Here is a 23,213-nt window from a genome sequence, read left to right as displayed (position 1 = left end):
AGTCGTGAAAAAGGGATGATGTGATGTGAACAGCAAATGGGTGAATGAAGAAATGTGCAGGGCTGAGTTAATGGATGAAGGTAGTATGTGGAGGACGGGCCGAAGGTCCTGGAGTACGAGGAACGTCCCTAGTGTCGCGGTGGAACTGGGCCACCATATGGAGCGATGGCTCTCTGCCATCCAAGCACAACACACAGCGCCTGTCCACGGTTATGTGGGCGTTCGGCGGCAGCTGCTGGGTGGCCACGGGAAGGCTTTCTGTGGAGAGTGTCAGTTTAGATCACCTGAAACCTTTGTTCTACAGGTCAAAGAATATTTAGAGAGCCAGAATGAGATTCTAATGGACGGCACCGATGGTTGCTAATTCTTTAGCTTGCTGAGAGAAATTCTGCATCATTTTATGACCTTATTGGTAAAATGCCATGTAGAGTGGGAAGGACCTGGAGGAGGAATACATGCTGTTTACTGGCTAAGAGATGCAGCGTCAGAATGGGAATTGTTTTGGATCAGATCCACTGGTGAATGGGATTGTGGGTTAGTTTGTGCGTGGTTATTTTTTATTTTTTCTGTATACACTAGAATTCAATAGTAAGGTGTTGGTTATTTTATTTTATTTTATAAGTACTGTAGTCTCTTATTCTGAGCAAGACTGAATTTATTTGATTAAAAATACAGCAGAAACATTATAATATTATTTAAGATAACATTTTTCTATTTTAATATATTTCTATAAATATAATTTCCTCCTGAACTGTCAGCATCATTACTCCAGTCTTCAGTGTCACATGATCCTCCAGAAATCATTCCAATGTGCTGATTTACTTCTTATTTTTATCAATGCTAAAACAACTTATGATGTATTTTTAATTTCAACATTTTCTGAACCATTATACTTTTTTCAGGATTCTTTAATAAATAAAAAGTTCAAAAGAACAGCATTTATTTGAAATATATTTTTGTTGTTGTTGATGCATTTAAAAATTCAGCAAATTTCATGCAAACTCACGGAATAAAAGTATTTCATTTATAGACGGCAAATGTGTTTATTTATTTATTTACAGTACTTGCTTTGGATGTAATTTTGACCCCATCCAAATCTATTCCTTCCCTTTACTACTCTGCATACATACATAATATTCATATTTTATGTCTAATCCTGCCAATCCCAGTACATGAAACCAAAGATGTCCTGTGTTAATAATTGTAACTCAGAAGTGGTTTACAAAACAAATCCTATCCAAACAGTGCATTTGATTCCTTTTGAAAGCAGAGTAGTAAGACAGGAAATGATTGCATGTACTTGAGGAAATATTAGGAGCCAGACTCAAACCTGCATCGCCCACATGAGCGCCACCGTTCTGATCGTGACGATTAAAATGCCAGCAAAGGTCACGGAGACAACACAAAGGGTCTGTGATTTGACATGTTTTGCACACGCTCTTGTCGAACCGCGTGACGTGTGATCTTAAGAACATAAAATGAAGCTCCTGATGATATTCGTTTCACGCAGGACAACAAAGCTCTCAGTGGGGATTTGTGGGAAATGATCCTGTTGTCTCTGTCGGTATCTGTGGGATTATTTCCAGGCTCTGTCAGTGTGCGGTTGGATGACGAGTGATGGTTCTGTTCCAGGCTCAAGGGCACTGGGCCGATCCGGGCTCAGGTTCTGCTATCAGCCTACATGAATAAGAGAGCAGCTCTCTGGCTCCCACTGGGCTCATATCAGCTCATAACGGATGTGTGTGTTCGCCGAGAGGCTGTAAAAATACTCGTGTAATAAAGTACAAGAGAATCTGCAGTATGCACTGATTAGCTCCCAATCGGTGTTGTTCTTTTACCCCTCAATGTGTGCTCTCTGATAAGGGGCTTTATGGCTGTACAGTATACGATTCACAGGAATGATTTACTTCTTTACTTGAGTCACCTTTCCATTTGCAGTTTGCAAATTTAACCAGAGGGTTTTCAAGTTAAAGCAGACATCTTGAAAGTGCTTTCAAGAGAAAAAAAGAGCTTAATCTGACAGCCAAAAAGCTAGACAGCCTTGCTCTCTACATAGGCAGCTGTCACCTAAAACCTGTTTTTTTTGCTTCATGTCTCCACATATAACTGCGAGGGACTAGAACTGCCACTTATAATGAATTCAATTATAAATTAAGAAAATAAACGCCAATAAACTACTGTTCAAACTGACAAATAAATAGTATCCACTTCACCGTGGAAGACTTCTGGTTTATTAGCTGCTGTAGGGATTTAAGTGAAGAATAACAAAGCGCAGTAAATAGTAAAACTGTTTGCACTACAAACCAGTGTGTGCTTCTAATTAATATAATACTTTAAAATAATATGGAAAGATACACCAGTTTGCAAGCTGTTTTGTACAGATAAAAGTAGCTGGAAGTGGATAACACTGGAGTCCAGACACATTCAATTTAAAAACGGCCATGTCTACTCTTAAGGGAAATATAAAGGTGGATATTCATTAGTTTATAAATGAATGGAAAGTATGACTGTTTAAATGTGGTTAAATGTAACATTACATTCAATGTAAACGTAAACATTAAATTTGCATTTTTATTACCAATTACAATTTGTTTTTTGCATTTAAACCTGCTTTATTAATGTAATACATTAATAAAAATGTTTTAATGTTACATTTAACTGCCATTTAGATGATAATTAAACTAAATAATTTTAAAAGTCAATTTATTATTTAGTCCGTTATATTAATGAATTAATTTATGGAGTTAATTGCATTTTAAACATTCATTTTACATCAATATATTTTTAGATATTATTAGATATATTATTTATTTGGTTTATTGATGAATTTACTGCATGCAGTTGTTATTTGTATTTTAGTTGTAGAAAAAAAATGAAAACAATTATTATAATAAACAAAAAAATGTATTTGTAAAATGTGTATAAACCATATATATATATATGATATTAAATATGAATTGAATAACCCATTTTAATAACCCATTTTAATTTGTCTATTTATTTTGTTTATTTGAATTGCTTTAAATGAGTAAATTGATAGCTAATTATTGGAAGTGGCTCTCTCAATTAGTCATCCATTGAGTGTATCCGACTGTAGCATCATCTCTGGTGATGCTTAGCAATTTATGTTGCCTTGGCAACTCAGTTTCAAATCCCAGTTTTAGCAGACTTTCTGTGCTGCCTTACATTTTCACCAAACATGTGATGCTGAGATGCTGAGAGCCTTTATAAAGCAGTAGAATTATTTTAAACACACTGGTTGGACGTAAAGGCTATGTGAGTGTGATGTTATAATACACTTACTGTTCTTCCTTTCTTCTTAACAGTAAGCAGGTCCTTCTCCACCCGCTGCCATCCAACCCTCCCCATCCTTCAGTGAGGGGTGAATATAAGCTCCTGCTCTCTCTCTCTCTCTCTCTCTCTCTCTCTCTCTCTTTCTCACACCTTTAAGCTTGTTCCTCCTCTTCACCTCTCTCCCACTTGGATTTCTTTCATCTTGTGTAAATCCTCTTTTCTGATGTGTGCACGGTTTGTGCTGCTTTTCCTCATCGAAGGCCCAGTACTCCTCAGAGTGTCATCTCTGTGACACAGCATCCCCCCCCCCATGGCTCTCAATCCCACCACGGTCATGGGACATGAGAGAAGTGAGACGGACCCCTGAAATGCTCGTAAGAGCAGGTGTCTGCTGAATACTCTACAGACTAATCAGAAACCAACAAAACCTCACAATTAAGTACATGTTTATAAAATGTCAAAAATTGGGGAATTTAACGAATTCCTGTCCATCTATAGAGCTGAGACAAGACTGATTTGCTGATCATTTACATCCCTTTTTGTAAAATCTGAATTTGGGTTTTGTACCTGAAGTTTCCTCACATTTCCACCTTCTTAAGAACTGCTCTTTATATGTTTATTATTTAAAAATATAAGTAAAATGATGTAAAATAAAATACATTTCATATTTTTCATTAATAAAAAAATGAATAATATACAGTTTTTTTTATTTATACATATTTGTGCATGTAAAAACGTAAATAAAAAAATTATATAGAATTTATACAAATGTATGCATTTATAAGTATTTATACAAAACATGCATGAACCATTTATGCTTATTTTTTGTCAAATTAATTTGAACATTTATATGATTTTTAACATTTTAAATTGTAATGTTTCAAATAAATAAATAATTTCTTTGTTAACTAATAAATTATATGCATAAAATAATTTATAAATACAATTAAAATGAAAATATATAAATAAAAATATAGAGGTAACAAAATCTTTATAAATAAAAATAATGTATTTTATTTATAAAATGATTTTAACATTAATTTTCTGAATAAATAGTTTTTTATAATATTATGTCTATAAAAACATGCATGTTTTTTAAGAATTCTAAAGAATACATTTTATTAAATTAATTTAATAAAAATAAATAATTATTTAAATATTTTATGGTTTTTAAACTTAATGTTAATTTTTCAAATAAAATAATTTTTCAATTAAAAGAAATGTACTGTGCTTTCTACTGTATGTCTATAAAATAATTCTTAGATGTATATGAAATCTCTTTGGTGAATTTAAATTGATGTGACCACCAAAATAAGGTTTCTCACTTGACCCAAACATACAGTATAAAACACATTGTTTAAAGTGCTTTGCAGTGCAGCGAAAATGATGGCTGTCATCTGAATGTGCATTACATTGAATTTCAGTGTGCTTTTAGCGTAGACATGCATGTTTTGTTTGGTGTCATTCTATCCATTTCCTTCCTCAGTCACCTTGTGGGCGGCAGTATAGTGGAACTATAGTATAGTGTTAGTGAACTGAAACATACCACAACTATAGTGACACGTGAAGTGTGTGTCTGTGTTGTCTGTATGTGTGGGTGCTTCATTCATCAGTCTCTCCTCTCTTATCCTCTTTTCCTGTCTGTGCCATCTGTCACTGTGGCCAGACTGGGCACAACATGGCCTCTTCCTGTCTGACGCCATCCTATGACGCAGCCTATAGCTGCAGTGGACACACACTGCCAATTCAGACAGAACAGAAAACTCCTCAAACAATCTCATGCAGAAACCAGACACACTGCGTTTCTGTTGATTGGGAGTCTGCTTGTTCATTGTAGTCCCTGGCTTTCATTCATTCTGCCGCACTGAAGCGGAGAGAGTGTGATGATTAACGCCCGAGGGTTCGATCTGCTCGCTCTGCCTCGGCTCTCTTGCCGTCTGCTTGTGTAAAAGCATTTCGCTTCAGTCCACGTCCTGCACTGCAGTAGCTCCGAATTCAGGGAGACACAATGAGCGATTGCGCATCCGACAGCTCGTCGTGTCTCTGAAGGAGATTTATTCCTCTTCTGCTGAGGACGGAGCGAATGTGAGAGTGTTTAGAGAGTCCCGGAGGAGTCTTGCATCATGAAACTGCCCCATTTCAGGACGGAGAATGATGAGATTACATTTTTTTGGGTGTGGTTCTGATGCTTTAGATTCAAGTCTGGCCTACACAGCATTTTTTTGGACGTTTTCGTTCGAGTGTGATGTCTGGAGAGCTGGAAATCTGCACACTTGTGTTTTATTTGATCAAATGCTGTGGCAAAGATGCTGAAGTGCTGTGAGAGAGGAAATGGGAGAAATGATCCGATGTGAAATGCATGAGAGTGAGTCTATGATGAGGATGTTGGGTGGGGCTGAAGGATGGAGGAGAATATGGGTTGAGGAATCTGTAGTGAGAGAGAGAGAGAGAGAGAGAGAGAGAGAGAGAACAGAGATTGCTTGACATCAGCAGAGTCCAGACCCCACCCAACCCCAGCAGTGCAAACACACACACACACACACACACACACACACAAACATGGTAAGTTTACTGGGCTCTGTGAATAGTAAATACTGGAAGCAGTGAGACTCGCAGTGTTTTTCACATCGCTCTGATCTCACAGGTCTGATGAGAGTCACATGTGTGTGATTAAATGCACTCCAGCCTCCTCCTGCTGCGACAAATCAAATTTGGAGTTGAATTGGTAGTTAATGAAAGACCCATGGTGGTGTTTTTAATGCAGGCACAAATAAGACACACTGCATTGTAATGGGCTTCTTCACTGTCATCTGACATACAGAAGTTGGCATTTATTCATTTTGATTTGTTCAGTTACAGTTTTCAATGAGATTTCTAGAACAAAATTAATTATTTCATTAATATTTATTACTTTTTTTCTTATTCTTTTTTTTTTAGGAAGGACTCATTAAATTGATCAAAAAGAACAGTACAGATTTAGGTTACAAGAGATTTCTATTTCAAATAAATGTTCTTCTTTTGAACTTTCTATTTATCAAAGAATAAATCATCATCATCAAAAAAAAAGAAAAAAAAAAAGTTCACCACAGTTCACATAAATAGCAGCATGACTGTTTTCAGCATTGATCATAGTAATGAGTGTTTCTTGATCACCAATCATCATCATAAAGTGATTTCTAAAGGATCATGTGACACCGAAAACTGAAGTAATGGCTGCTAACAGATTCACAGGAATACAATTCATTTTAACATATGTCAAAATAGAAAATAGTCATTGTTATCTTTAATTGCTTTATTTTATTTCTTTATTTTTTATTTTATTTTACTGTGTTTCTTATTTTTTCACTTTATTTGATTTTTTTAAATTTATTTCATTTCAGCCCTAAATCAAACAATACGGTGCACTAAACAAATCGGTCTGCATCAAAAAGAAATTGTGAACAGCTCGAAAAGCAATCAGACTCAAATCGTGAATCCCTTGTATAATGTTGCTGACTTCATTTGGTCTGTTCAGTCGTCAATCTGTCATTCTACAACTTTCACCGATGAGTCATGATTCCTGTTGCTCATCTGCATCATCAATTTCCAGTTGATGCTTTGAGTTCGCTTCCTTCCCTGAGCACTTGGCATATTTATGTCAAATCAGTTCTGAAGTCTGAAATAAACCCTGTGCTTTGTTGTTGAATTACCAGCAAGGTTAGCAAAAATGTCTTTTATTGTCACATTCTTCTGCTGTCATGGCAGAGGTAGTTTGAAAAAAATCTTGCTAACCAAACTAGCACAGAATCAAAATAGCAAAGGTGTATCAGTGTTTGTGATGTCCCCTCACATGGCTACAGGCGTCTTTCTTTCTTGCTGTCCATCTTCGCTCTGTTTCTAAATCTAAAGAGGTGTCGTATTTTCAGGAGCACTGATAGAGGGGTGTTAATAAGCTGAACTGACTAACTGTGCGCGCTTGTGACTCCAGTATGGAAATGAGCCTTCTTTGTGCTCGTATGATTGGTCTGTTAGACGCATCTTGCTAACATGAAGAATTAGAATGTTGGCTTCATTCTGGACTCCATCTCTTTCTGTGTCTCTGCAGGCAGTGACTCTGTGGAGGGCGAGTGTGTGTTCGAGGGGGATTACGCCGTCCCTCCTCTCCCGGTGACCGAGGGCATGCAGCACATTCGGATCATGGAGGGCGTGTCGCGCTCTCTCCCCTCGTCCCCTCTGCTGTCCCACCAGGCCCTCAACATGCGTCTCCAGCCGCTCAAGAGACTGCCAGGTAACACTGCTTGTGTGTGTGTGTGTGTGTGTGTGTGTGTGTGTCAGCGAGAACCACCTCCTGTTTCCCATCCCAAACACTCCAGCTGAATGCCAGAACTCCTACTGAGAGCACAAATGCCTCCACCTTACACACAGGGAGAGTGTGAACGAGTTTGTGTGTGTGTGTGTGTGTGTGTGTGTGTGTGTTTGAGAGGTAATCAAGTATCAGTGTGATATTTTTAGATATGTCAATTTACATGTTAATTAGTGTTAAAAATGTACATTCAAAGTATCTGACTGTCTGTCTGTTTGTGTAAGGACCGTACTTTGTGATGCTTTTATCGTTGACACTGCACTTCTGTTAGCAGCCACAAGGGTGCACTAATTATATTCTTTTCATCCTTCAGTTTTCCTTCTTGCTTTTTTTCTCTCTGCGGAGAAGTAGTTCAGCTGAAGGACTGTTAGTACTCTGTTAATGTTCAGAAATGCTAATCGCCTCCTCAGAGAGTGTCATGTTGTTTTCAGCAAATGCTGTCAGTGGCAGTTCAGCAACACTGTATTCAGTCAGACAGTAAGCTGAAAACATTTCTGTTGTTTCTTGTCTATTATTACAGAGAATAAAGGCTGGGAGAAAACTCTATAAAATATATGAAATTGTCCCGTTCAGTTTTCAGTGTGCCCTCTTGCTTCCCCTTGCAGCCTAGTATAGTGGTTAGCAAGCATGCCCTTTTTTTATATATATATGGCCACAGACCCTTTTTTTCTCCCTCTATTTGTTCCTGCCTTTCTGTGCTTTCCTGCTCTAAAGTAAAGTGGTGAAAGATTAGAAATAGGATTTACTTAGTGAACTGAGTTCATGTTTTTGTTTGTATCCTCTCTTTAACTTCCCCGGCTGCTCCATCTCCCCCCGTGAGCCTGGATCACCGCCAGTAGCTTTTCCATCCACACATTGTTTTTCCTGCTTTTATCATTTCCGAGTTGTTCCAGTGAGCGCGTCCCGTCCAGTCCTGTCCGCGGAAGCTCCTTTCCAACACAATGACTTGTTTTCAGCCACACTCTCCTGGAAGCAGGACAGCACGGAGAGTGTGATTTCCTTCTCTTGCCGTGTCCTGTATTGTTCATCCAGCCAAGTGCTACACCGAACATTGGCTCACTGACCGTTTTCCTTCCACGATAATCTTCATTTAATATTTCATTTAATTCTCCTGACTGCTTGATATACGTACAATATCTACAGTATGGTATGATATATTGTTATATTGTATTACTCTTCCACTCTTATACTATAGTGCTTTGTGTGAAATGAATTTGTTATTCAGCAAAATAAGGCCCCGTCCACACGGAGACGCGTTTCTGTGAATACGCACAAATTGTTTATCGGATAGGCGTTTCGTCCACACTGATCCGGCGTTTTCATCAGGTGAAACCGCTATTTTTTGAAACCGGGTCCCAGAGTGGATACATTTGATAACGCTGTCTTTGCGTTTTTGTCTGGACGGCTAATGCGTATATTTTCAGAAATGATGACGTCATCAGCCCACGTCTCCCCCCTAGTTAGACACTTCTACGTCACGTAACAGCAACAAAAACATGAACAAACACTGAACGATTGTCTTTTTATTAACTGACATTAACAAAGATTAATAAATGTATTGCAGTGTATCTCTGTGGCAGAATTACAGCGCCACATACTGGTCTGGCATGTATACTACATCATTTTGCGGTTTCGTGTGGATGCGGATATTTCTTGAGACGAGGAAAAAAATGATCGGATTAGGGTAAGCTCCTTTTCCGTGTGGACGGGGCCTCAGACTATTAACCACTGTGTATCATTGTGAACCTGGTCAGTCCAATTCTTGGATTAATCATTAAAGGATGGTTCTCTCCAAAATTGATATTCTGTCAATATTTATGACTGCTCATTTCATTGCAGTCATATTTGACTTACTTCGATGGAGCACACAAGATGATATTTTGAAGAACACTGGTGCCCATTGACTTCCACTGTATGGACATAAAAACTTCTATAAGGAGACAATAAAGTATATTGTATTGTACCGCAACGTAGTCTTAGTTCGTGTTAAAAAGATGGCTAGGATAGTATTTAAAGATTCATTCTTGGTGTTCCACTAAAGAAGGTCCTGCAGGCTTGAAATGAGATAAGGGTGATTAAATGAGGGGGTGAACTACTCCTTTAAGGCAGCGGGGTAAAACTGGATTCTTGTCCATTAGATTTGTACTGGCTATTAGAGGTTTGCTCTTATTTCATACTGATGTGTGTGTGTGTGTGTGTGTGTGTTTGCACAGCCGTCCTGATCCCCCCCCCCCCCCCAAAAAAAAAGTACCCCACGCTTGTGCTGTACAGTTTAATGGGCTTAAGATAAAATCTAGTGTCTTTGTCTTGAATGACTTAAGCTGCAATTACTGATGGAGCTGGAGGGAGACTCGAGCTGGTCTCATGATCTCATGGCAGTCCAGATGGATAGTCTTGGTAACCCGCATTGGAGTTATTCTCCAGTTGAAACATTTCAGGGATTTTTCCTGCCCCCATTTTTTTGTTGTTGTTGGTCAGAATGAGTTCCTGGAACTGGAATCTACATTTCCACCCTAATGATGGCAATCACTGCCAAGCAACTGTTTCCGTCCCACTGACTGAACAATGACCTTTGACCTCCCCAGCCATCGTAACCAGTGCAATCACATTAATCACCAGCATTCTGAGGGGTTTAAATTGCATACAGGTAAACATGCACACACACATACTCTTACTGCTTATTAGCCTCCCCTAATAAATAAGGGACGTGACCTTTTGCCAACTTTGGTACAATCTGTTAAACCTGCATTTTTTCTAGTTAAAGCATAACTGTGGCTTGTATTATATGTGAATTCTAGGCTTCCTGTTTCAGATTATTTGCATTAAATGTTTTCTTAGTCAGTGGATGGATGGAGGAGAGAATGGATCAAATAAATAGTGCATCGAATGGATAAATTCTAGAATTAATAGATAATAGATCAGATGTGTGAGTGAGTGTATTGGTGTACTGATGGGATGAATGGATGATTGAGTGGGTAGATTGTTGAATAAAAGAGTGAGCAGATGCACTGAAGAGTGAGTGAGTGAGTGAATACACTGCTGTTAAAAAAGTTGGGGTCAGTAAGTTTGTGTTTTATTTAAATTTAAAACAATTTTATTTAATTTTTTTCATTTATTGCCAGAATGCATTGGAATTGTCAAAAGTGACAGCAAATGTGTGACATTTATAATATTGCAAAATATTATATTGTTATATAATATATAGTTCTCACATTATCACATTTTGCACAAACATACTAAGCAGCACAACTGTTTTCAACATAGATAATAATAATAATAATAATAATAATAATAATAATAATAAATGTTTCGCAGGAACCAAACAGATAAAGGAGTGGAAGGAAGAACAAATAGATACATGAGAATAAATTGGTGAATTTAAACTAATTTCTTTATTGCAACATTTTATCTAAGAGCTGTTTTTTTTACGACTTAAATGGTTAAATGACTTGGTCGGTGATTTAAAAAAATGAATGTTGATTGTTGTGTTGCATTGAAAATTATTACTGTGACTGGGACATGTGAAAGCTAGAAAATATGCACTGGTTTTTACACTCCGTGTGTTAATAAGCTGGTCTGACTAAGTGTGTTTGTGTGTGTGCATCTGACACTCTCATATTCAAATGAGTCCTTACATCTTTTGGGCTGTTCTGATTGGCTGTCGTTTGGGTCTTGAGCCTCTCAGTTCAGTAACTTAAAATGGGCTCTGTATCTGTCCACAAATGGATATCACGAGGAGTTCCCAAATAATTCCTATTACAGATGGAGAAGGGAGCATCATTCATATGTGTGTTAGTATCTCATATAGTGAGACTCCACCTCCGATGCTTTAAGCGGCACCTTGTCATGACCACCCCATCTCTGAATGAGTGACGTGTCTCCCTGGGCTCACTGTTGTCCTCGTCACTCTCTCTCATTCTTCTCACTCTCTCGCTCTTCTTGTGGCACCTCTCCTCTGGAGGCTGGAAATAGTGTGTAAGCAGCCAGAGACGTGGGATATCATTGGAAGCGTGACACCTTCTCGTTTCCTGTCTCAGGTGGCACTGTGACTTCCTCATGTGCCATGATCTACGTTTCTTTGTTTTGTTTGTTTGTCTCTCCATCCCTGTTCCAACCTTCTCTTTTGCTCCTCCTACCCCCCCCCGCCTCCTCCAAATCTCTCCTTTCACCTCTTCTCTCATCTTGAGTATCAGTTTCTCAAGATCACTGGAGTAGATGCTTCAGATCAGCAGCAGTTTGCTTGAAACCCAGAGAACATGTGGAGTTGGATTTGATCTGGTTGTGAGGAGGGACGAGGCGAGATCTGTTTTTGGATGAAAGCGGTGAGGACTTTGCCAATCTTCTTGTCTCTGATTGTCACTTACACTTGTTCTCGTTGGTTCGGATGGACTTGTTTTGTCAAGCATCACTGTTTCTATTGCTCATTCTTAGGGTTGGTGGTTTGAACGACTCCAAAAGTTTTCAACTCTGGCGCGTAACTCATCCCGTGTTGTTTGTGAGACGGTCGTGAATGATTCCTCAACTTGTGTGGCTGGGTGTGTGCCAATATTTAGCTTTGTTACATGTAGTTTTCACCTGGAAGATGCTGAAATGGACTAAAATATTCCATTGATATTCTATGGAATGACCTTATATATTTGCTTGAAGCACCAGTGCGTTTTTAAATGAATATTTCAGTTATTTATCTACACATTTATGTTCACAGTTCTCTGATGTGAGTTAATAGTCATATTACAGTACATGCAGGTAAACAATTTTATTTTTTAAATAAGTGTTTTATTTTTAGATTTTCGACTAAATTGTATTTATTGTGCTTTTTAATTATTATTATATTTTGTAAGTTTCATCAGCTCACATACTCCTTGCAGTTCCTCCATGAAACTCTATGGCTTTGCATAATAATATAACCCCAGTAACTAGTAACTTGGACACCACTCACAATTTTTTCGAAAAATGTTAAATTGTGATCCATGCTGGCTATTTTTGAAACACAGACAAAAAAGAAAAAGCAATCGAATTTCAGTGTTTCACACAAATTAGCCCTCGTCTAGCGATCCCAATGCTCCTAGTAGTAATTAAACATCTAAAATGATCTTTATTTGTACGAGGAGTACCTTTTTCTCTGCTTGTTTCTCGCACCACCGCTGACTGAATCACACTCATAAAGATGCGATTCTGATTCATACACATACGGTATACACAGAATTGCAGTATTTATGTAGACTAGTTATTTCATATGTGTACATTTGTGGAACTGTTGGGTTAAAACATCAGCTGTGTAACATTATATCAGATCCGTGCAGTAGGACTTACAGTACTATAGGCTGTCTGTCTCTATCATGTTAATCAAACAATAAAAGAAAAGATAAAAATAACTCTTTTGCTCATTATGACTCATTTTGCCAACACGGGTCACAATTATAGTTTCCTTTGGCAATCTTTTGCTAAGTAACTAGAATTTGCATACAGATGATGATATACATAGAATGGACATAGATCAAATAGAATACGGAACTAATCATGGCAACCGTTGACTCGGTCTAAGATTCTTTGATCTCCAGTGCAAAGCTTTACATATCTTAACCGCATCATTAGAGGATGTCTGTTGTTGTCGAGTGCTGTTTGCTCCCTGGTGCCACCTTATCACCAGAGACATGAATGAGCCGTCACTCTTCGTTAAAATAGAATCACAGTGTACAAATCATGACGGATGAGTTCTGACGGCTGTTGGGTCCGTGGACCGACCAGCTGTTGTGTATTGTGACCGAACCAACACAAAAAGCATCCACACAAGCAAGTGTGAGAGAGAGGTTTGAATGTGCTGTTAAAATGCATGGCATTCAGGAGGGCATCAAAGCTCTTGCTATTTAATAGCATTCTGTGAAAATGACTTCTTATGTAATTATCACGGCTAATAATTATGATTTAAGAAACAAATAATTGTGTGTCCGATGTTTATGCTGATTATTGCTTATGAAGAAGGGATTTTTTTGTGGTGATTGTTTTAGCTTGTGCTGACTTCCTCCGGTGTTGTTTCCTGGATATGCCGAATATAGCGAACTGGATATTCCTAATGCATTAATATCACAAGAAAGATTTGTGAATGGGCAGGTTTTCTGCAGAAGAAGGAGGTAGACTGCCTCAAAATGCAGCCCAAGAGAAACTGTCATTCAGAGTTTAGTTCTCACAGCTCTAAAATAACAGTCTGGATCTGAACCCAATATCCTGCAAATCATGCTTCTGTGTTTTTGAGACCTGGGATGAAACATGTTTTTACCTCCTTTTGGGATTAAATAATAGCCACTTCATTAAGAAATGTAATAATTGAAAGCGCCTTCTTGGCAAAAATGCTTACCTGTTCTTAGTTCCTAAATAAAATAATCAATATATAATAATCAATATGAACTTAAATATAAAATCGTACTAAGAATATAATTTAACAAGTTAAATAATATAATATTATATAATAAACATTCAGTTTTTGCATTTATCAGTGGATTATTAATTCCTTCATTAATAGAAATAAATGTTAGTTTTAACATGACAGTACACATTTATTTTGTATATTTCAAAGTGATATAAATACGTTACCAAGGAAAACACATTTTGTGAGAATTTATTTTAAATCTAAATTCAATTCAAGTTTATTTGTATGGTGCTTTTTACAATACAACTCATTGCAAAGTTACAAAAAATTAAGTTTCTACAAAATTTAGTAGGAGCTTATCAATGGTGACTGTCAGTTTATGTGCATATGACAGAAATTTTCTGACAACTTAATACAAGACGTAGTCAGCCAGATGATAAACACTATTAACATGAATTATTATATGATGCAGTCACACTAGTAGCAATATTTGGTAGTTATGTTTGTTGTATCAGGGTTAGCATCATATGAGGTCGATACCTCTGATGAATTAATACTTTTAATTAATACCTTAGTTCGTGTCAACCTGGACTTCTAAATGTAAACAAAGTTGTGCAATTGCACTTTTCAACATGAATCCAATATGTTTTTCGCCAGAGGAGTCTAAATTCTCTGCAAAAATCTCAGCATAGAATCCTCTGTCTACACTGGGATCATCTAAAGGTGTCTTCCTGTAAATGAGTATTGGGTTTCCTGTTTTAGCAGGTGTCCTGGCAGTTCAACAGCGTGAGTAGGATTGGAGAAGCGCTGTCATTATATTAAGTAACAGATCGCTGAAGATCTGTCATCTTTTCAGCTGTCCATGTGGGAGGCTGTCTGGTAATCGTAGGGATATCTATAAAATACAACGCTTGTCACTTTCCAGAGCTGCCACAAAATCTTTCACACCTTCTGTGACGTGAGTTATCGCTTTTTATTTGCCAAGACTTCCTCTACCTACTCAGTCTGGAATAGACCGGAAACGGTTTCTTATATGAGGGTTAATACTAGAATATTTGGCTGCATCTTAATTTAAACAATTGTCGTATGTGCTCTTGTTATTATTTTATACAAATCCAACAGATGGCCCAGGACCATTGAAATTACACGAGGAAACGCTGTTTTACTTCCTTACAAATTTTTTATTTCCTTATAAATGTATTTTGCACTCAAGTCTAAATGTATCTTCTCCTGTTTTTGTCTGAAGCATTCTGACTAGTACTTTTCTTCTTTCTTAAAAAACAAGAAATGCCCAAAGGAATATTTGCACTGGAATGAGGGACTCCGAATGTTTTTCTCTTTTGCTTAAAAATTCTTGGACTATAAAATCCATCTGGAAGTGTTAAGTGTGCAATTATGTAGATATGTCAAATCATTTTTGATTAGTTGATGATTATGTCATAATTATGATTGTGTAATATGTGTGGCAGGCCCAGAAGTTAGATTTTTCACATTTTTAAAGGAATATTTGAGGTTATTTAAAATGTAGAGAGATAAAATAAACATTTGCAGTCATTTACTGACTGTCCTGTCATTTAAAACCATTCTTTCTTCTGTGAAAAAAAAAAAAATGTTTTAAAGGGATAGTTCACCCAAAAAATGTGTCGTCATTTACTCTTCTCATGTTGTTCCAGTTTCTTTCTATGTTGAACATAGAAGATATTTTGAAGAATGCTTGTAATTGAACAATTGATGGTCCTCATTGTGTTCCACAGATTAAAGAAAGTTATACAGGATTGGAACAACATGAAGAGTCAGTGATGACCAACAAGCTCTATCAACAGGTGTTGTGCTGTGGATAACCACATAAATGATTGCAAAACATGTTAGACAAGTATGTACTGTAACAATGCACTCTAAAACCAAGAATCCAGAAAAATAAAATTGTATTAAAAAGTAATTTGGTATGCTTAAATAAGGATTTCTCCCCTCCAGTGGAAGTAGGGTTGACTCTTCTCTTGTTTTCAGCTGTTGTTTCTTGGATTATTTACATTTAAGTGTTCCCCACTGTCCAGACTCACACTTAATTTAGCAAGATAGTTTCACAGAAGATGCCAGAATCCAGAGCGTCACTGTTCCCATATGCTTTATTTTAGAGTATGTGGGAAGTCTGTCTTTGTCTCTGTACCGCATGTCGCCGTTTCAGTGTTCTCGCAGGGTTTCTGTCACAGGAAGTCGGTAGGAAGTGTTGTAGTTGTGTCATGTAGGTTAAGGAGTCAGTACTCTGGAAGCTTCTTTAATTCTCAGAAAAAAAGAGCAGTAGCATTTGTCGGTTGTCTTTACATTTGTCATGTCTCATTTTTTTCCTTAATGTGTTTGCAGTTCTTTGAAGCGACTTTAAATCAAAGCTATGAGACGTGGTGGAGTATGAAACCTCATTTTAACCACATCAACACATCTACATTTAAAACCCACTGCATTGATTTGATGTTGTATTTTGTGTTGCATCTGCGTGGCAGCTGTACATTTTCTAACAATAGACAACATTCCCTGAATTTAAAGTTGGTCTTTGTACATGCTCTATTTCTCAATAGACTGACTGACCCAGACCCGCTTTCCTTTTTTACACAATTGTTAGCAGTATGATAAAAGCTTTGTATTCACTTATCAGCAATGTTTTGAAAAAAGAAAGTATGGCATACAAGTGTTCTTGAAGAAATGTCAAATGTTTCTGAGTGTAGAGGTTTATATCGATTGTTGTTTCTCTCTCCTTAAACAACTAAAATGTACTTTCACATAAATTAATCAATTGATACAAAGCATGTTCTTATATATACACTGTATATATCATCTACACTGTACTTATTTTTGATGTAAGTAAATATAGTAGTTAAGACCACCTAATATAAAGTGGGACTGAAATAATAAATAAAATCCTGTTCTAGAGCCAGTCGTGGTCAGGGATGGAATATCTGATTGGAGTAGAGGCCATAAAAGTGAGTGTTTTGGGGTTACGGTGAAACGTGACCTGCTTGGACCAAACACCCTCACCCCCAATAGAATATGCTTACGGCACCCCATCTCTCGGTGCTGTAAGGGTCAGAGAGGCACGACCCCGGCCCCTTTGGTTTAAACAGTTCTGTGCCTGTGACCAACACCAGCGTAACCTGACCCCAGCCTTGCACACTTCATAAGCGCTACCATCTGTTTTTCTGCTTCGCTCCTGCCTGTCACTTTTGTTCTCTTCTCTGTTTGTTTGGGGTCATCCTGACTCTCTCTTATCTTGGGTACCGAAGATGTTAATGACGTTACAGTCTGTGCATGCACTCTAGTGGAAAAGGGGGACCTTTTCTTTCGGAAACCAGAGGTTGGCTTTCCTCAAAGTCACTTCTGGCTTGGCCGGGATTCTTGACCTGGATATGCTCTGGACCAGTAAGCCTAGCCCTTTCCTAAACTCTCGTTTAATGTTTTTTCATTCTCGGCTTGTGCAGGCCTTGCATGTGTGCTTGCGACATATGCCCTTCCAACATTTTTCACTGCACTGAGCCGGGAACACAGAACGATGGGTTTAGTGGTTTCTTGCTGCTCTCGCTCCCTCCCTCCCTCTCTTTGTGGTGTTTGGACTCCGACTCTTCAGACTCCTCATGGTTCCTGTTAAAGCTCGAGCCAGCGGTTTCTCTGAAGCTCAGCAGAGCAACCAAACCGCCGTCAGAGTCCTCTCCTCCCCATTCACTGACAGCCACAAACTGTTCTGAAGGAGAAAAGAAGCAGGGTGCTCATTTTCCGCCGAGTCCTTGCGACTGCAAGGGCCCTTAAATCGCACAGATTAGACTTTCCCATCCCACCGTTCTCCTGTGGATTGGGACCCCAGCTGTAAGCAAGAAAAACCACTGGTTTGGATTATGGATTTTGCTTCGACGGTCAGGAAGGCGTGTGCCGGGACTAGGGCCAGATGCACGTGGCAAAGGAGGAAGCGATCGCGTCCGTACGACCGCACTGGACGAGCCGGCCTAGGGTCGAAAAGACCGAGTAGGACCTCTTCGCTTTTCAGGCAATGGATGTCTCACTTCTGCTGTACGTCTCGGGCCTGTACGTCCAGTCTGAGCCTGTCTGATCAGTCCCTGCTGCAGTCAGGATGCTGCACCAGTCCCAGAGGTGCACAGGGTGTCGTTGGAGATGGAAGAGATGGACAGAGAGAGGTGTATGGAGAGGAGGTTTGGGTGGGAGAAGTTGAGGATGACCAGGAAGGTGAGGATGAGAACGAGGAAGAAGAAGAACAAGATGTTGATGAAGAAGAAGAAGAAGAAGAGGTGGAGGAGGAGGACAGTAAAGAAGAGAAAGGTGAGGTGGAGATGGAGATAGGGTTGTCTTGAAAGAAAGATGATTCTGGCGTTTCAGGAGGACGACTGGAATGTCAAATGCTTTTTACTCTGTCTGGCAATAACGCACATGTCGACTCTTTAGCTTTGATGCATGGGAACGCGATGCCCCCGCGTGGGCCGGGTGTCAATTAGGATGATGGAGATGGACTGGAGACCCGCCTGGGGTGTAATCTGTCTCGATTAGAGGAGATCTGGAGTAGATGAGATGTATGCATGACCAGGTGTGAATGGTGTGAGCTGGTGAAAAGGAAGCGAGAGTGATGATTGATGGAGGCCACTGTGGCCTTCAGATGGCAGTCATCATCAGTACCGCTTACCTTGTTGTGGTCCCATGGGTTTTGTTCATACTGCAGGGCAAATACAGTTTTTTCAGAACAACTTCAGCCTTTTTTCAGTCCAGGCTACAGTGCTTTTGCCAGCACTTCAATGTTGGTTATACATGGTTTTACGTGAGGGTAGGAAACAAATCTAAGTGTATTAGGAAAGGGGAAAGGGTGGACGCTTTATCATCAATTCTCATCATATTCGGTTTTCCTTTTATGTTTGTCTTCCATTTTCTGTAGCGCAAACCCTAGAGCATATCCAATAGCAATGACAAGGAATGGGAGAACTGATAAAATGTCAGTTCACCTAAATTCAACCTGAATGCAGTGCAAATCACTTTTTTCAAGGTCATCATTCACACTTGTGTCAAAATGTTGGTAGCTGAACTGTTTTGGTCACCATTGAAGAAGAAGAAGAAGATCCCCCCCCCCCCCCCCCCCTGACATTTCTGAAAATGCCTTTTGTGTTTTAAAGAAGAATTTTTTCCTCTATTAAGTTAAAACAGAGTAAAAATAACCTTGTTAAAAAATTCATTGTCTGAAAACAAGTCTTAATATCTTATCCTGTTGCTCAAGTAAATTGATCTTGCTTTAAAGACTGTTAGATTTTTTTATATTTTTGGAAAATGAGTCAAGAGACTTAAACTCTACTGTAATTAAGAAGTCATTTTTTTCAGTGCATAATGTTTATTGCTGTTGTCACTGCGGGTACATTTAATGACAGCATATTACAAGAAAATAATTATGTTGGATTGTTCAATTTGACTTATTTAAATGTAAAACTTTTTTTATTTTTTTTTATTAAGTCTTCTGATAATCTTTCCTATTTCTGAACATGAGAAACTTTCTCATGTTCAGAATTAGGAAAAAAAAAATGGTTTGAGTCTTCTAGGCAAAGAGAGTGGAGTTTTGCAGGCTATTTGAACAAGGTCATGGTTACATTTTAGAATTTTTCAGTTGTGTGGTTTTTCAGTTGTGTGGTTTTCATGCTTCAGCCTGCACTAAAACTGTTTATTAATAAAATGTTTATTGTTAGCATCAAATGTGGCTTATGACTAGGAAGGTAAAGGAGCTAGAAAATGTGCTTTATAGGTACTTTAATACAAAGGAAATCTGTTTAATCTCAGAGTCATGGTAGTACAAGGTTCTCTGTAGACCAGTGTGGCTTAGCCGTCTCAACCAGCCAATTCAGTTCTGGAAAGCAGACTCTAGTGTTTCCACTCATTTGACACTGCATTTTCATGCTTAAAAATGTCTCACAATGACAGACAAGCTTTTTCTCTGGCCTATTTTTTATCCTAGAATTTGTTTGCAAGGCCCTTTGTTGTTCTTTTTTTTTTTTCTCCGCGTGCCTTCTATTTCTAAACTGCCAGCACAGCCGGTCCGCAGCTTGGTGCTTGGATTGTTAGTTGTGCCGCCCAGTTCAGACAGCCACCCTGTCATCGTGCAGCCGGCTTCTCCTCACTGTGAGCCTCGGAGCTTGGCTTGGTTAACTCAAACCAGCTTTGGGATGTTATTTTCGGACATGGATTTATTTTATTTTTTTTGAGTGGCATTGCTTGCAGGCAGATGTAATTCAGCCCATCCGATTGTGCTTGGTGTCTCTCTGTCTGTCTGTCGCTCTGTCTATCTGTCTATTGCTCTGTCTGTCTATCTATCTATCTGTCTCTGTCTGTCTATCGCTCTGTCTGTCTGTCTATCTATCGCTCTGTCTGTCTGTCGCTCTGTCTATCTGTCTGTCTATTGCTCTGTCTGTCTATCTATCTGTCTGTCTGTCTATCTGTCTCTGTCTGTCTATCTGTCTGTCTGTCGCTCTGTCTGTCTGTCTGTCTGTCTATTGCTCTGTCTGTCTATCTGTCTATCTATCTATCTGTATCTGTCTGTCTGTCTATCTGTCTATTTCTCTGTCTGTCTATCTGTCTCTGTCTGTCTGTCTGTCTGTCTGTCTGTCTGTCTATCGCTCTGTCTGTCTGTCTGTCTATCTATCTATCGCTCTGTCTGTCGCTCTGTCTGTCTGTCTGTCTGTCTATCTATCTATCTATCTATCTATCGCTCTGTCTGTCGCTTTGTCTGTCTGTTGGTCACTCTGTCTGTTGGTCACTCTGTCTGTCTGTCTGTCTGTCTGTCTATTGCTCTGTCTGTCTGTCTGTCTATTGGTCTGTCTGTCTGTCTGTCTGTCTGTCTGTCTGTCTGTCTGTCTATCTATCTATCTATCTATCTATCTATCTATCTATCTATCTATCTATCGCTCTGTCTGTTGGTCACTCTGTCTGTCTGTCTGTCTGTCTGTCTGTCTGTCTGTCTGTCTGTCTATTGCTCTGTCTGTCTGTCTGTCTGTCTGTCTGTCTGTCTGTCTATCTATCTATCTATCTATCTATCTATCTATCTATCTATCTATCGCTCTGTCTGTCGCTTTGTCTGTCTGTTGGTCACTCTGTCTGTTGGTCACTCTGTCTGTCTGTCTGTCTGTCTGTCTATTGCTCTGTCTGTCTGTCTGTCTATTGGTCTGTCTGTCTGTCTGTCTGTCTGTCTGTCTGTCTGTCTGTCTATCTATCTATCTATCTATCTATCTATCTATCTATCTATCTATCTATCGCTCTGTCTGTTGGTCACTCTGTCTGTCTGTCTGTCTGTCTGTCTGTCTGTCTGTCTATTGCTCTGTCTGTCTGTCTGTCTGTCTGTCTGTCTGTCTGTCTGTCTATCTATCTATCTATCTATCTATCTATCGCTCTGTCTGTCTGTCTGTCTGTCTGTCTGTCGTTCTATCATCCTATCTATTGTTTTAACATTCCAACATTCTATCATTCTATCATTCTTGCTGTCTTTTTGTTTGTCTTTCATTCTATCTGTTCTTCTATCTGTCTGTTGTTATATCTGTTGTTTTACAATATCTATCTATAGAAATACTTAGAATAGCTTAGCTCTTTATAACACCCTAGCATCACAGCAGCAGCTTTTGCCTGGGTATGCACCATATTTTAATTAAGTAAATAAACAGAAAAAAACTATAAAAGAGCTTCAGTACTATCACAGTAGGCCAACTGTTAGCTGCCCCAAGTGTATGAAACCCTGTGTCCGAGGCAATGGAATGAAATGTGAATTATTAGATTAAATGCACCCTGCCTTGCTAACTGCAACCCTGCTATTATCAACGATTCTATTTTTCCCCCCGTATTTCCTGAGTGTTACATTCTCTGCTATGCTAGCAGCTTTTTGCATGTGTGGTTTTGTTAACGACTGTGTGGCATTACTTGCCTTTTATATGCCAGTGATTTCTCCTCTGATTTTGAAAGCCCAGCAGTGCATATCAAGAGCTGTATGTCAAACCTTTGACACTGGACCAATCAGCATTTTCATTCCTATAACTGATGCAGCGCAAGAGGCAGCGGCATGACGAATGACAAGGTTTAAACCTCTGCAGTGCTGATATTTTTGCTCTCATGAAAGCAAAAACATCATGTTTTCCCATGGGACCGTCCTCCCCCAGGGGGGTCCGAAACAGGAAGCAGAGCTGAAGTTGTTGCTATGTTGTGGAGTTAAAGAGTGGAACTTCATCCAGCTCCCATGGGGGCGTTACAGATGAGACGTACGACTTAAACATCTGAGGTTTGTGGTGACGTCACTGGTTTTGTCATTATGCTATTCACTGTGCAGTAGGGCACTTTGCTGTATATATAGGTTACTAGGGCTGTTGATTGATTAAATAATGTAATCAAATGAATTGCATAATGTGCTTATTAATTCATTAAATTAAATTAATCTAATGTATGAATATTTATTATAAACACTATCGTTAATTTGATTTATTTAATTAATTGGTAAATATTAAAGTATTATTATTTATAATATATTTATAATATTAACATTATTACTTACTATTTCCAATATTAGTATTTTTGTCACAGAACAGCATTCATGAACAATCTTTGTCATTTTTGTGATTATTTAGCTGTTCTGAATGAACTTGGTGATGTGGAAGGCAGTTATCAGACTAGGAGATGATCCCTATCTGATCTCAGCCATAACAAAACTGTCGGTCATAAATCACCTTGTGTTTATCCTTTTTTTAACCGTTTTTTTCTCTCTCACCCCTGTGGCCTGTCTGATTATCAGATGACTCATCATCACTCATAGAAGTGCATTAATGCGCTCTTTTAGCTGCGAGATTGTCATGCATGAGTATGCATGTATGATTGTTTATGCTTGAGCCTTAAGATACGTGTGGTCCACAAATATGTGGATGTGGATGTTTTTGAATATTTTTTTTTGCTTGTATCCTCAAGCTTACCTTCAAACCACCATTGCTGGCATGTTTGCCAATCATCAGTTCAGAAAAGTAGTTTTTTTTTTTACCATGAGCCAGAGAAGAGGCATAGCTTTTTCTGAAACAGATGACATTGTGGGCAAAAAAAGAATAAAAAGAGAGCACAGAAAAAACAAACCTTGCAGACGTTCTGCTTGTAATGAACAGATCTTTCCACCGTTGTGCTATTTCAGCTCCTGCTGGTGTCATTAGTGGGTTTCTG

The 23,213-nt window shown here is 38.6% G+C and overlaps 1 protein-coding gene across 3 annotated transcripts in view; it reads left to right on the top strand.

Annotated features, from left to right (window-relative positions):
• The window catches only part of LOC127952693 (protein TANC2), a 127,509-nt gene that overhangs the window by 67,978 nt on the left and 36,318 nt on the right, over positions 1 to 23,213 (top strand). For all 3 annotated transcript variants that reach the window (XM_052551361.1, XM_052551362.1, XM_052551363.1), the window contains one exon: positions 7,379 to 7,561. In XM_052551361.1, the coding sequence (XP_052407321.1) occupies positions 7,379 to 7,561 (183 nt within the window). The remainder of the gene's footprint in view (positions 1 to 7,378; positions 7,562 to 23,213) is intronic.

Source organism: Carassius gibelio, chromosome B3 (genome assembly GCF_023724105.1).
Source record: "Carassius gibelio isolate Cgi1373 ecotype wild population from Czech Republic chromosome B3, carGib1.2-hapl.c, whole genome shotgun sequence".
Lineage (NCBI taxonomy): Eukaryota > Metazoa > Chordata > Actinopteri > Cypriniformes > Cyprinidae > Carassius > Carassius gibelio.
This window is presented reverse-complemented; position numbering and strand designations above follow the sequence as displayed.